Below are 13,380 nucleotides of genomic sequence, written 5' to 3'. Positions count from 1 at the left end.
TGTTTTGGCTCCTGCTGAGCAGCAGTGGCACATTAGCACTCTCTTCAACATCCCCAAAGGCCAATAATAGGTTGGGGGTGGGCAAGATCTCATGAGGGGAACATAACCAGAAAAACTGACCCAAATTAACCAAAGGAATATTCCATACCATATAATGTCAGCTCAGATACAAAAGCTAAGAGAAAGTGTATGTGTGTAGGTGTCATGACAAATAAAAGAATTATAAAATAAAGGCCTCATAAAATCAGGCCTGCTCTGCTAAATTGCCAAAGTTAGCCTGTCACTTCTTCTAAGTAATTTGCAAGTTCCCATGGGAAAACAATCTTGGTATGAGAACTCATTAGCATAACAACCTATTCCTGGGTTGAAAAACAAATGCACCTGCAATAACAGTGGATTTGTCCCATGAGAATCAGTAAAGAAAATATGTAAACAATCCAAGAATACAGAGATTTGATGGACAAGTAGAGTACCTTTTACTAAACCAATAGAGTAATTGGCAAGAAAACTATTAACCAATTAAAGTTGCACACGAGGTCTGTAAAAACTGTATAAAATGAGTTGTGAAAATAAAGAATTGGCTTTTTCCTGCATGAAGATAATGGAGTCTCGGCTGACTTATTACAATATGTGGGGGGCATTCACTATTACTATATTTGCCTTCCAGAGCAACCGCTACACATACTGAAGCCCTACTTCTCATAAAGTGGCTGGACATCATTTACTGATGGGAAGTAAAGAACAAATCTTTTGTTTTTCCTTTGCTTCCACATACAGCTTTGCTTTTGCTCTATTAAATTTGCTTTATTTTGACCCATGAGTTCTTTTCCATCTTATTTTCTCTCCCTTGTCCAGCTGAGGAGAGGGAGCAATAGGGCACCAGAAAGGACTGTAGTGGGTTGAACGTAGCTGGCCACAAGGTGCCCACCAAAGCTGCTCTATCACTCCCTCTCCTCAGCTGGACAAGGGAGAGAAAATATAACAAAAGGCTCGCGGAACAAGATAAAAACAGAGAGATCACTCGCCAATTACTGTCACAGGCAAAACAGATTCAACTTGGGAAAATTAATTTATTACCAATCAAGTCAGAGTAGGATAATGAGAAATTATAAACAAATCTTAAAACAACTTCCCTCGTCCCCTCCCTTCTTCCAGGGTTCAACTTCACTCATAATTTCTCTATCTTCTCCCTCCAAACAGCACAGGGGGATGGGGAATGGGATTACAGAAATGACATTCATCACACATTATCTCTGCCACTCCTTCCTCCTCACACTCTTCCCCTGCTCCAGAATGGGGTCCCACCCACAGAAAACAGTCCTCCACAAACTTCTCTAATGTGAGTCCATCCCACAGGCTGCAGTTCTTCAGGAACTGCTCCAGGGTGAATCCCTTCCACAGGGTGCAGTCCTTCAGGAACAGGCTGATCGAGCATCAGTCCCCTGCAGAGTTACAAGTCCTGCCAGCAAACCTGCTTCAATATGGGCTCCTCTCTCCAAAGTCACAGGTCCTGTCAGGACTCTGCTCCAGCACAGGCTCCACACAGGGTCACAGCCTTCTTCAGGCATCTACCTGTTCAAGCATGGGGTCCTGCATGAGCCGTAGGTGGATCTCTGCTCCACCATAGACCTCCACAGGCTGCAGGGGAATCTCAGCTCCAGCATCTGGAGCACCTCCTCCCACTCCTTCACTGTGTCTGCAGAGTTGGTCCTCTCCATATTCTCACCCATCTCTCCCCCAGCTGCTGTTGTGCAGCAGTTTTTCTCCCTTCTTAAATATGCTAGCCGAGAGGTGCTACCATCATTGCCAATTGGCTTGGCCTTGACCAGCAGGAGGTCCATCTTAGAGTCGGCTAGCATTCACTATTGGGCACAGGGGAAGCTTTTGGAATATTCTCATATAAGCCACTCCAGTAGCTCCTCCCCCCCCCCCCCCCCCCCCCCCCCCCCCCTTGCTATTAAAACCCTGCCATGCAAACCCATTATAAAGGGGCTGGCAGATATGGGTCTGAGCCTTTGAGAAATCTGTCCTTTTTTTTTTTTTTTTTTTTTTTTTTTTTTAATTGGGGGGGCAGCAGATGGACATGACAGAGTATAAAATAGCGATAAACCTCTGTATGTACCTTAATCTCTTCTATATTGCTCTCACTTGCATTGTTAGCAATGCAGCTCAGCATACTGTCTTAGTAAGACAACATGAGCTTGTATAACCAGCAAATTAATGACAAACCTAAATGTATGCCAAAGTTAAGTCTGTAATGTCTTATATTCTGAACAGAACTCTTCGCAATCATATACATATAATTAAGACAAACACGATGCTGCATGCAGAAAAAAAAATTACACAAGGAGCAAGGTTAGCAATTCTCATGTAGAAACAAAAGGCTTTGTGTCTCCCTTTTAATGATAAAGTAACCTTTTACTGTAGAAAGTGTGTTTTATTTTCTGTTGGTCAGCTATTCAATTCTGAAATCTTGGATTTTTAAATATAGGAAACTTCAAAAATTGATAGAAGTTTCTTGATACCATTTTATGTGGTTTTTTTGAATTTAAGATATTAACCTCAAATAGGATTAATGTAGAATATATGTATAAATATTTAAGCTAGGCTGAGACTCTAAAAGCTGATAAAACTTAAACTATCCTGCAATGAATGAATCACTGGCTTCAGAATAAATATTAATGGCCCTGGCTTTGCAAAATAGTTTAGGAAAACATGTATTAAGGACTACAATCCTTAATGAGGAATTTTGCTAATGCAGATATGCTAAGGCTAGATTATGTGGGAAAGTGTGCACTGTACAGGTTAAAAATCCCCATCAATAACTGCCAACCAGGTATCCATGAAAACCAATGAACTTTACCCTGTTAAGAACTCTGCACATGCCACATATTGTTAGGGCAGCAGTTTTTAAAATAAAAACTCTAAACCAACAGAAATCAGTTCAATAACTTCAAATTTTCTCAGTACTAGGAATATATATATACATGTTGACTCGATCTGAGGCCTTTTTCAACCTCAATGATTCTATGATTTCCACATTTTCACAAATCTAAATGAGAAAATGGCACAAAATTGGAGAACACAAATCAACAGATATTAACAGAATTAAGTCTGATTTTTATTTGGATGTAAATCAAAACCACTGTGATAACACTACTGATGATACTCCTTAAATTTTTTTACTCCTCAAAAGACTAGGTCTCTGTTTCAGTTTAAAAAGGCTGAGAAATATCATAGTACAGGAAAAGAGAACTCTTGAGAAGATTTATAAAAGTATCCCTCAGAAGAAATCTAATTTGCTAGCCTTTTTTGCTTAGGAAAGCTCTTTGGCTTGCAGCTTTCAGAGGAAAAAAAAAAAAAAAACCACCCAGAAGGAAAACACGTTCTGGTTGAATCTATCACTGTACTTTGTAAACCTATGATATAGGAAAGAACAACAGATTGCATATTATGTGTCCCAATTTCTTTTTTTGTTTTCCCTCTCTATTACTAGTGGTATGCTGATAAAATCTATTCGGGTAGTGCAAACAAATCTTGTTTAATAAAGAAATGAATTTGGCATTGCATGAATTCTTCACAGACCTATCATCACCAGATATTCATCAAGCAACAAGAATGTTAAATATACATGAGAATTGTAGGAATATTTAAAGTTGATTTCAACTCTCAGAATGTTGCTAGGTACAATTTTAAGTAAATTTAAATAACTTCTGAGTAGTGAAATAAGTCTAAAAATAGAAGCAGCAAATGAATCCATCACATTCAATAGCTTCATAAGGTTAACAATTCATACAGAATTCTATAAAGAGGGCAAGATGTTGATGGAATGTATCCAACAGACTTGCATTTCTACCAATGCCTCTACAGGAACCCATGTGAAACCACAATGCTCACAGACAGGACATACTTAAAAACTAGGCAGACAAGTCAAAGCTTGAAAATACCTCAAAATAGAACAGCTCTCATTTTACTAAATTGTTCCTCTAAAGTGAGCACTGAGGGGAAAATTCTTGCTGAGTACATTTCTTTTTTGTGTATTATGACTATAGCATCTGGCACTGAGATTTAACACACAGCATTGCTGAATAAGAAATGCAAACACTGCTTATTAGCGAACCACTAGCATTATCAAAACATAGGGTATTAAAATGGTTATTTATTTGTAAATTGATTACTTGATCTTAGCTTTATCTTCCCAAACACACAATGTAATATTTAAAAACAAAGCTCACACTGTACATTTTAAAACCTTGTTTTTCCCTTATTCTTAGCTTAACAAGAGTCAGAAGTTACACAGTTTAAATAGTCCATTAAAATGGGCAGGTAAAACAGAAATAAACTGCAAATTCACTCGGTGCAAAAATCATAGTCACAGCTTCATATTTAATGTGGAATGACTTTAAGTATACAGTAGTTAAAAAGACCCAGAAATTGGTTAAAAGTTAAAAGCTAGTAGAACAAAAACACAGGAAATCCAAAATACATCTTTAACCTTTTTAATCCTAAATTTTAGGGTCAACCACATGCCCAAATAAGCATGTTTGTTTTATGGAGAAACTTTGGTATGGAATTGAACTAGCTGCATGAATAGCACCTGTAGCTTTCAAAATAAAGAGTAATGGCTTATTAGATGCCATGGCAGGAAGATATCCCTTTTAAAAAAACCAACCAGTCAACCAAAAAAACCCAAACAACCAATACCCACCAGGACCAAGCACATGCTTGGAGCCACACATCGAGGCTAGACAAAAGAAACTAGCATAATCCTTTTTAAAAGTAATTTTAAAGCATGCATTAATTATTGTATTTCTGATGCTGAAATTGGTAAGAAATCTTTCCTACAATGAGAAAGCCTTCCTTTTATTTGCTCACCACTAATAACCACTCCTTTTAAAACTGCACTCTAATGCTTGAAGAACAGTATTAATATATTTCCTTAAGATTCTCTCTATATTCTTCTAAAATACTGTATATTTCTATTTCACAGGCCCATGCTGTTAGTAGTAAGCATTGCAAACAAAAACACCCCCCCTACTCCAAGAGGTATTTATTAAAAAGGTCAAAGATAAATTCAACCTCAAAATGGAACAAAAAGGTTTTTTAATTGAACCAGAAATAACAAATGATCTTTGTAATGTGTGATACACTCCTATAGCCATCAACAGTTACCAGAATGCTAGTCTATGTTTATCTGTGAGTTTTATGGGTTTGCAACAAAGCATAATACACAGTGAACAGAATGAGAGAAACTTCAGTTTCAAGTTTATAATGAATTTTAGTAATTTAATACATTTTAGCTTTTAGTTGCATATTCCACAGTAGTGCTGTGACAACAAATCACACCTGTGTACCAGAGCATACATCAACAGTATGGTGTAGCATTACTACACCACTGCTATACTTAGCTTTTTGAAAGGGACATAAGCATACATCAAACAATTTTCAGAGCTACTTTTTTCCTTTAATAATGTTCACTTTTTCAGTTATACTTCACTTTTTAAAATTTGAATTACTGAAAAAAAATCACTGAGAGTTTATGCAGAAATAGCTATAAGGAATACTCTTACAGGCACTGATATGACAAATTTTTATTTTAAGGGCTGAAAGGCATTAATATTAACAAAGTGGACCAAAAATAATTACTAGCTTTGTCTAAATTGGAAATGCCTGCTTCTGCTTGTATGTTGAAAAGGGGAATTCAGAAAGTTATATTTTGACCTTGTTATGTAACAAAGTCAATCATAGAAAGACCTATGCATTTAACTCAAAATGATCGTTTTAAAAGCCCTTATATTAAAAAAACCCAAAACATCATGCAAAACTTTGATCAACTCTGCAGCTGCTTTAAAACTGTTGCAAGACCATACTGTATATATTAGCTTTTATACTGCTAATACACAACTAACAGCAAAGTCGATTAGATTAAAAAAAATTTGTCTTAATATCACACTATATCACACTTTATATCACACTAAAGAGACAAATGCCACAAGATTGGCAAAAACATTTAACTCTGAGCACTCAAATGGCAGGATAATTATGTGTTGTAACCCCTTCACATTTAGGAAAACAAAAGCAAAAACATAATCCTGCAGTCTCACTTTACAAAATGAAGTTCTGTAAAATATTAATTGGAACGTCAACAGTTTATGCTAACACAATGTAACTTATACAACTAGTGTCAAAGGCAAACAAAAACCCTTCTAAATAAAAAAAATAATTAAAATACACATAGGAACAGAAGCACAAACGCTGCATTAAATACAGTCAAGATAAAACAATGCACAAGAGAGAGAGACAGAGACTAAAGTTAGCAACACATCTAAAGAAAATGTAATGAGGATTATATTTCCAATGACAGTCTCCATTTGCAGTCTTTCCATCCATAATCTGTCTGATACAGTATATCATTAAAATATTCAGACTCTCACAGAAGAGCTATATTTTTCTCTTCCAAATCAAATTACTGAGTCATTTTTGGGATATTTTAAACATACATTATTATGTCCATTTAAAATCAAGGCAACAAATGGATTTTTTATCATCTTCAATCTTAGCACTAATGACAAATGTTTTTAAAAGTTATCATAATCTTTTTTGTCTTTTTTTCCCTCTGCCTCAAATCCATCAACCCCATCACTGTCCCTTCTTCTTTTACGATTATTATGGATGTTGAAGCGTTGATTCATCTGTGGTAATGGATCCATTCCTAAAACTTTGTGTATTTGACGGAATGCAAGGAGTCTCAGCGCAAACTAGAAAAAGGATAGAAAGAAGATATTTCTGTTAGAAACAAATGTCAATTTAAAATACTTTATCAAACAATAATGAGGAACATTAGTGGTATATGATATTATCCTTAGCACTTTTTATCCTCTCTTCCTTCCCCCAACAAAGTCAACACAATAATATGTGTATGTCCCATTTGTTGCTTTGATACAAAATACAACATATTAACTTAAAAATAATATACATGCGTTTTAGCTGCTGGACTTGCATTGAAGCAGCCAAGGCTTGTCATATGTCCCAACATGCATCAGTAATCTTTAGCAAAAGGATTGAATGAAGAGGTAGGGGCAGTAAACTCCAAAGCTGCAAGCATGAATAGCCAATACTGTAAGCAGATAAAATAAATATTAAAATTTATGCTTACACAGATTTCCTGGGGTGACTTTATGATGCTGGTATCCCCATCATCTGTCTTTTTGCTCAGAACTAGGTCCTGTAGTTTTAAGCTAGGCCCAGAGAGAGAGTGAAGGGGGGGAGAAGCAGCATGCAGTTTGTCTGCAGAAGCTTCACTTTACTCCCCCAGAATTCCTCTCTCTCATGGACTGTGCTGCCTAGCCTGGACAGCAAGAGACAGATAAGAGCTCAGTGCTCTCAGAGTTCTCGGTTTTTGCAGAGAGAGAGACGGAGTTTTTCTTTGCTTTTTTTCGCTAGTTTTCCTTCTTAGCTAAGGCAAGAAAGATTTTCTCTAGACTGTGCCGCCTTCTTCTGGGACTGTTCAGCTTCTCTTTGGTCCAGGACATCAGGAAAATAGCCTGGGGGCCCCCCAGGCTGCACATCAGGCCTGGCATGCTGGGCCTGAGCCCCGGAGAGACTGACCCACACCCACAGAAGGACTCTTTCTGAATTTCCCATCTCTTCAGAACAGCGAGAGGTTCCATTGTTTAATATTACTCATTTTTTTCATGCTTGTGAGTACTTAGTTTGTTAAATAAACAGTTTTTTCCACTTCTCTCCAACTTTTCCATTTCTTGAACTGGTTGGGGGAGGGGCTGCTGAAATTTGCTTTCTAGAGGAGACCCCTTTGGAGGTTTCCTCCCAAAATTTGCCCTAAACCAGGACAATTTATAAAATATTAAATGCCAATGCAATTTTAAATCTAATAACATGCTACTGTAGAGTAAGCATCTTTACATGGATTATATATATGTAGATGGGTGTTGTATTTCTCTGGGGAATGGATTTTCCCCAGGACCCCTGAAGCCTGTAACCATGTAGATTGACCCTTCCTTCCTTTCTTGACCCAATCAGCTGAGGTCCAGCCATCCCCCCTGGGCAGAGTAGATAAGGCCCTGTTCTTCCTTGTTCGTTCTCTTTCCCCCCCTCTTTCTCCCTTGTAAACCTTCGAGAATAAACATCGTGGACTAACCCCAGGGGTAGGAACGTCTTTTGGAATCTTTTGTCTTGTCCCTGAGATATTCCCCCAAAGCCTCCCAAGGAACTGAGCAAGCCCCGGGGGGCTGCGGGGGTTTATTTCAGATGGGAGTGCTTCAAACTTTTCAGGAAAATATATTGATTTTAGTACAAAAATGAACACTATTATTCATTCTCTGTTGTGAAAGTTTTATTGCCTAGCTTAAGACTGATCATTTGAAAGACTGGACTACATTCTAAGAAAAGAAAATTAATGTTCATCATATATCTCCACTAATAAAAACACAAAAAAAAACCCCAAATCAACCACCCACCCACCCCAAAAAATATCCATCAAATTTAGTTACTTAACACATACTTTTCCTTACCTGTGCACTTGAAGTAATATCCTCTCGTTGCTGATCTGTCATTACAGCAAGTGTATCAAAAGGATCTTTCTCACATGGGTCCAGAAGGCCAGGACCACCTAAAACAGTTAGGCTAATTAGTAGCACATCTCTACCTTATTTCAATCAATATTACAGATTTTACATTACTTAAACATAAGTATACAGACGCTGATCAACTGCAACTTGCCTTTAAGGATGATTCCTGAAGATATACACTCAAAAACTCTTCTTAGTGCATCCCCAGGACTCTGTGGTCCAGTAGCACTGCTAATTGCTTTTTCCACAAGCAACTCCATAGCCTAGAAGAACAATAGGAAAATCCAGACAATTTAGAAGACTGATAAAAAAAAGCTACTACTGTTGTTCAATACAAAACTTTTGATACTGAAATGTTGAAGGATATTACACATCACAGAATACTTTCAGTTAAAATGAAAAAATCAGATGTTTGTTAACAATTAATATAAAGAAAGGTACTGTAAGATTAACATTGAGTATTGAGTAGATATGCTGCTTCTCATTACAAGTTGTTCAAAGTTTTTCTTAGAAATTTATACAGCAGTAGCCTACTTTGAGAACTTGCCCAGTCATTTTTTGAGAGCATGAAACATGGTGGGTCACTGGAATCTGTCAGCCATGTGAATAAACAGCACACAGTATGAAATGGATGAATTTGATTCATCTAATGAAATTAACAGGATGCTACAGAGAAATTATTTTTTCTACAAGAATACAGAAACCTGAAGTGTAGGTGAATCCGCAGACGGCTGGGACAAGGAATTCTGCCGACCTGTATATTCTAGAACATGTGGTTTTATTGCAAGGGTCATGGGTAAAAGGGCCTTGCCTTCAGCCACCAGCCTGGGCTGGAGGGGAGTCCCAAAGAGAGAGGGAGAAAGAACAGCAGGGTGAGAGCTGAGAGAGAAGGGAGCGAGAGAGCAAAGGGCAGGGGGAGAGAGCAGGAGAGAGCGAGAATAGGGGGAAGAGGAAGGGTAAGAGTTAAGAGTTAAGAGGAGAGGTAAGAGTTGAGGTAAGAGGTAAGAGTTAAGAGAGCGAGGTCCTTGTTACAATACATTATATTTCCTTTTGTGATGAATATTCTAATTTACAGTGACCAATCAACACAAGACACAAAATCCTATAGAATCTACATACAGCCTATAAGAACTACTATATTACCCTACTGTGTTATATTTTAAACTCTAAAAACTACTCTTTAGACTTCTGTTTTGCTACATTGACCTTTGGATGCCTTAGCCAGCAGAAAGGTATTGTTCAATCAAAAGGGATTTTCCTTCAGCTAGCTAGACTATTGTTTTCAGGTTCTATAGTAACTAGGACTCAGTATCCTACAAGTCAAAGTCAGCTTTCATTTCTATTTCGATTATAGGTTTCATATTTTCAGAATCTTTGCTAAGCAATCATATTTATAAGGTTTCCCTGATTCATCTTCCCCAACACTGAAGTATCCAAAATTTAATGACCTTTTAACATTTAAGTGGTTACTAGTTCTTCAGTTTTGCAAAACTGAAGTTCACTGCATTTTTGTTTCCTAGTATAAGCTAACACTAACTTAGATGTTAACAAGTGTAAAAAAAACCTTGATGATAAACAGGTTTTCTAAAATTTACACTTTTTTTTTCTGTGAGTATTTCCATTGTTTGCCTTTATTAGACACTATTTTTTCCAGAAAAAAAAAAGATTTTTGCAAAAGTAAGCATTAAATTGATGTTTCAATACCACCTCCTTGGCAAGTTTTATTTTCAAACAATGTCTCTCTTGTTTTTTAGTGGGAGTTTTGGGAGTTTGTTTTTTTGGTTCCTCTTCCAAATTTACAGTTGCTCTAATGTTGCCTTCTATTTCTATTTTCCAAGAATAAATGTCCATTCTAATGCATGCAAGTAACTACAGGCAGTGATGATTATAATCACTCACTAAGGGTGCCTATTCCTTTCTATTTTAGCTCAATTTAACTGAAAAATTTCAATTCTTGCACATGGTATTTTAGTACTTACACTGTATCACTCAGGGTCAAGCTTTTGAGTTTTAGCAACAATTTAGTTGTTTTCAAGTATGAAGCAAATACAGCAAGAAAGTAAAAAAGCAGATCACATTATTGCATTTATTCAAGTCTAGTTCTTTTGGATCCTCATACAATACACTAACGTCTTCAACTTAATCATAGGAAAATGTGAATTATGATGCTCCAGTGTTTATGTGCACAAACTACTAGATTTCAAGTTTGGAAAATAAATAAAAATAAATCAACCTTGAATATTGGTTCCTTCTAACTTGTAGGAACTTGACACAATTCTTCTAATTTGGTTTTTATTTCTAGGTATATAAAGAGACTGATACTAATGTGTATGTTTAGATTTCCTAATATTTTCTATTATTGAAACTACTTAGGCTCTTTTTTAAAAGCTCTGGCATCTCCAGCTTGTAACAGGCTTCTAGCATACAGGTCAGGAGAAGTTCTGTATCTAGAAAAATATATTTCTTCAATCTACAAAATTTCATCTGTAACTATCAGAAATCATATATATTTTAAATCTGTCTTTTGGTTTGTTTTTTTTTTTTTTTTTTTTGTCAGTAAGACTTTGTCAACAAGGCCAAAAGAACAACTGAATACACAAACTTCAATGGTGATTCATGCATTGGGCACCAAGAGTGTTACTGAACAAGTTAAATTTCTTTAATAAGAAGTCTATGCAGCAGTGGGGGCAGATGAAAAATTCTTTTAACTTTAGCACAGTAGTGTATGATCCCTGTATTTGTGGTTAATGTTTAGTTTTGTGCCATACAGTGCTTATGCAAATACCAGAGATTAATGTGGTCTTGTGTTAACTCCCTATTTCTGCGATGAATAAGTCTTGTTCCAGCTAATGCTTCCTTGTTTACTTCTATTAGTGATTAATATGTATTAGCTGATATCTTAGTTTTGAGAACAAGGATTGTATGTCAGAGCAAAGAATCGTAAGAGAAGTACATTATGACCTGACGACATATTTGAGATACTCTGAAAGAGAAAATATTCATCAGAAGACCTAGAAACATATCCAAACAAGTCCATGGAAATAATTAGCATATATGCATGTATTCAGGAAATGCGATGAATATGCATTAGTTTCAGGATTATAACCTGGCCTGTTAGGTTGCTGCTCATGCATGCTTTGAGAAGAATCCCCTATGTATCCAGCACTGCTAATAAAGTAATGTTGGCTTTCTAACCTAGCAAATTGGTTGGAGAGTGTATTTCCCATTTTTCAGAGACAAGAGCAAGACTGGAAGCACTTTTAGAGAGAACTGAGACACATCTAGCCCGGAAATCTCTCATGAAATCCTCATAGGCAAACTCAGGAAGTATGGACTGGATGAGTGGACAGTGAGGTGTATTGAGAAATGGCTGAACAGCAGATCCCAGAGGGTTGTGATCAGTGGCACAGGGTCTAGTTGGAGGCCTGTCACTAGTGGTATCCCCCAAGGTTCTATACTGTGTCCAGTATTGTTTAATGTGTTCATCAATGACTTGGACAAAGGGGCAGATGCCTCCTCAGCAAGTCTGCTGATGACACAAAGCTGGGAGGAGTGGCTGATCCCCCAGAGTGCTGTGCTGCTCTTTAGAAGGACCATGACAGGTTGGAGAGATGAACAGAGAGGAATCGCCTGAAATTCAACAAAGACAAGTGCAGGGTCCTGCACCTGGTAAGGAATAACCCCAGGCACCAGTACAGGCTGGGGGTGACCTGGTGGAAAGCAGCTCTGCAGAGAAGGACCTAGGGGTCCTGGTGAACAAGTTGTCCATGAGCCAGCAGTGCCCTTGTGGTCAAGAAGGCCAATAGTATCCTGGGGTACATTGAGAAGAGTGTTGCCAGAAGGTTGTTGGAGGTGATCCTGCCCTTCTACTCAGCCCTGGTATGCTGGAGTGCTGTGTCCAGTTCTGGGCTCCTCAGTACAAGAGAGACCTGGAGCAGGTCCAGCAGAGGGCTATGAAATTTATCAAGGGTCTGGAGTATCTCTCTTAGGAGGAAAAGCTAAGGGAACTGGGCCTGTTCAGCCTTGAGAAGAGGCAACTGAGAGGGGACCTCATCAGTTTCTATAAGTATATAAAGGGTGAGTGTCAGAGGATAGAGGCAGGCTCTTCTCGGTGATGCCAACCAATAGAACAAGAAGCAATGTGCAGAAACTGATGCACAGGAAGTTCCACCTGAATATAAGAAAGAACTTCTTTATTCTGTGAGTGACCATGCACTGGAATAGGTTATCCAGAGAGGTTGTGTAATCTCCCTCACTGGAGATATTCCAGATCCATCTGGATGCAGTCCTGTGCCATGTGCTCTGAGATGACCCTGCTTGAGCAGGGAAGATGAACTAGATGACCCACTGTGGTCCCTTCCAACTTCACCCATTCTGCAATTCTGTGACACATCGCTTCCTTTCTGGCTGTGCCTTAGAACAGATATTATGAGAAATAAGAAACAACATTCCTTGTTCTTCATCTATGTGCCTGCTGTGTGTTGCAATATTTTAAAGGATGCTTTTCTAAAAGTATGCCTGGGTTTATTCTTTGGCTACTTAGTAAGCAATATTGAGGGTACTTACATGCTTCTGAACTTCTGTTAAACTATATTTGTACAGTATATCTTTTATGAAGTATAGCACAAAAATTGGATTTTTTTTTTTTTTACTTTAAATATTTTGAAAAGCAGAAATAATTGCTCCATATTTTGTCTGGTCAGCAAGCTTATTACAATTGTAAAACATTTCTCATTGAAATAATGCCAACTATTATATTTGTCTTGACAATGTTAGCACTCTTCCTGCCAAA

At 37.5% G+C, this 13,380-nt stretch overlaps 1 protein-coding gene across 1 annotated transcript in view; it reads right to left on the bottom strand.

Moving 5' to 3' along the window:
• Nucleotides 1-4,081: 4,081 nt before the first annotated feature.
• The window catches only part of LOC136373350 (zinc finger RNA-binding protein-like), a 55,048-nt gene continuing 45,749 nt past the window's right edge, over nucleotides 4,082-13,380 (bottom strand). The window contains exons 18-20 of the mRNA XM_066338251.1: nucleotides 8,740-8,851; nucleotides 8,532-8,629; nucleotides 4,082-6,758 (exon numbers count right to left, since the gene is read on the bottom strand). Coding sequence (XP_066194348.1) covers nucleotides 6,579-6,758; nucleotides 8,532-8,629; nucleotides 8,740-8,851 — 390 coding nt within the window. The 3' untranslated portion in view covers nucleotides 4,082-6,578. The remainder of the gene's footprint in view (nucleotides 6,759-8,531; nucleotides 8,630-8,739; nucleotides 8,852-13,380) is intronic.

Source organism: Sylvia atricapilla, chromosome W (genome assembly GCF_009819655.1).
Source record: "Sylvia atricapilla isolate bSylAtr1 chromosome W, bSylAtr1.pri, whole genome shotgun sequence".
Classification (NCBI taxonomy): domain Eukaryota; kingdom Metazoa; phylum Chordata; class Aves; order Passeriformes; family Sylviidae; genus Sylvia; species Sylvia atricapilla.
Note: the sequence above shows the minus strand (reverse complement) of the source record. Positions and strands in the feature narration are given on the sequence as shown.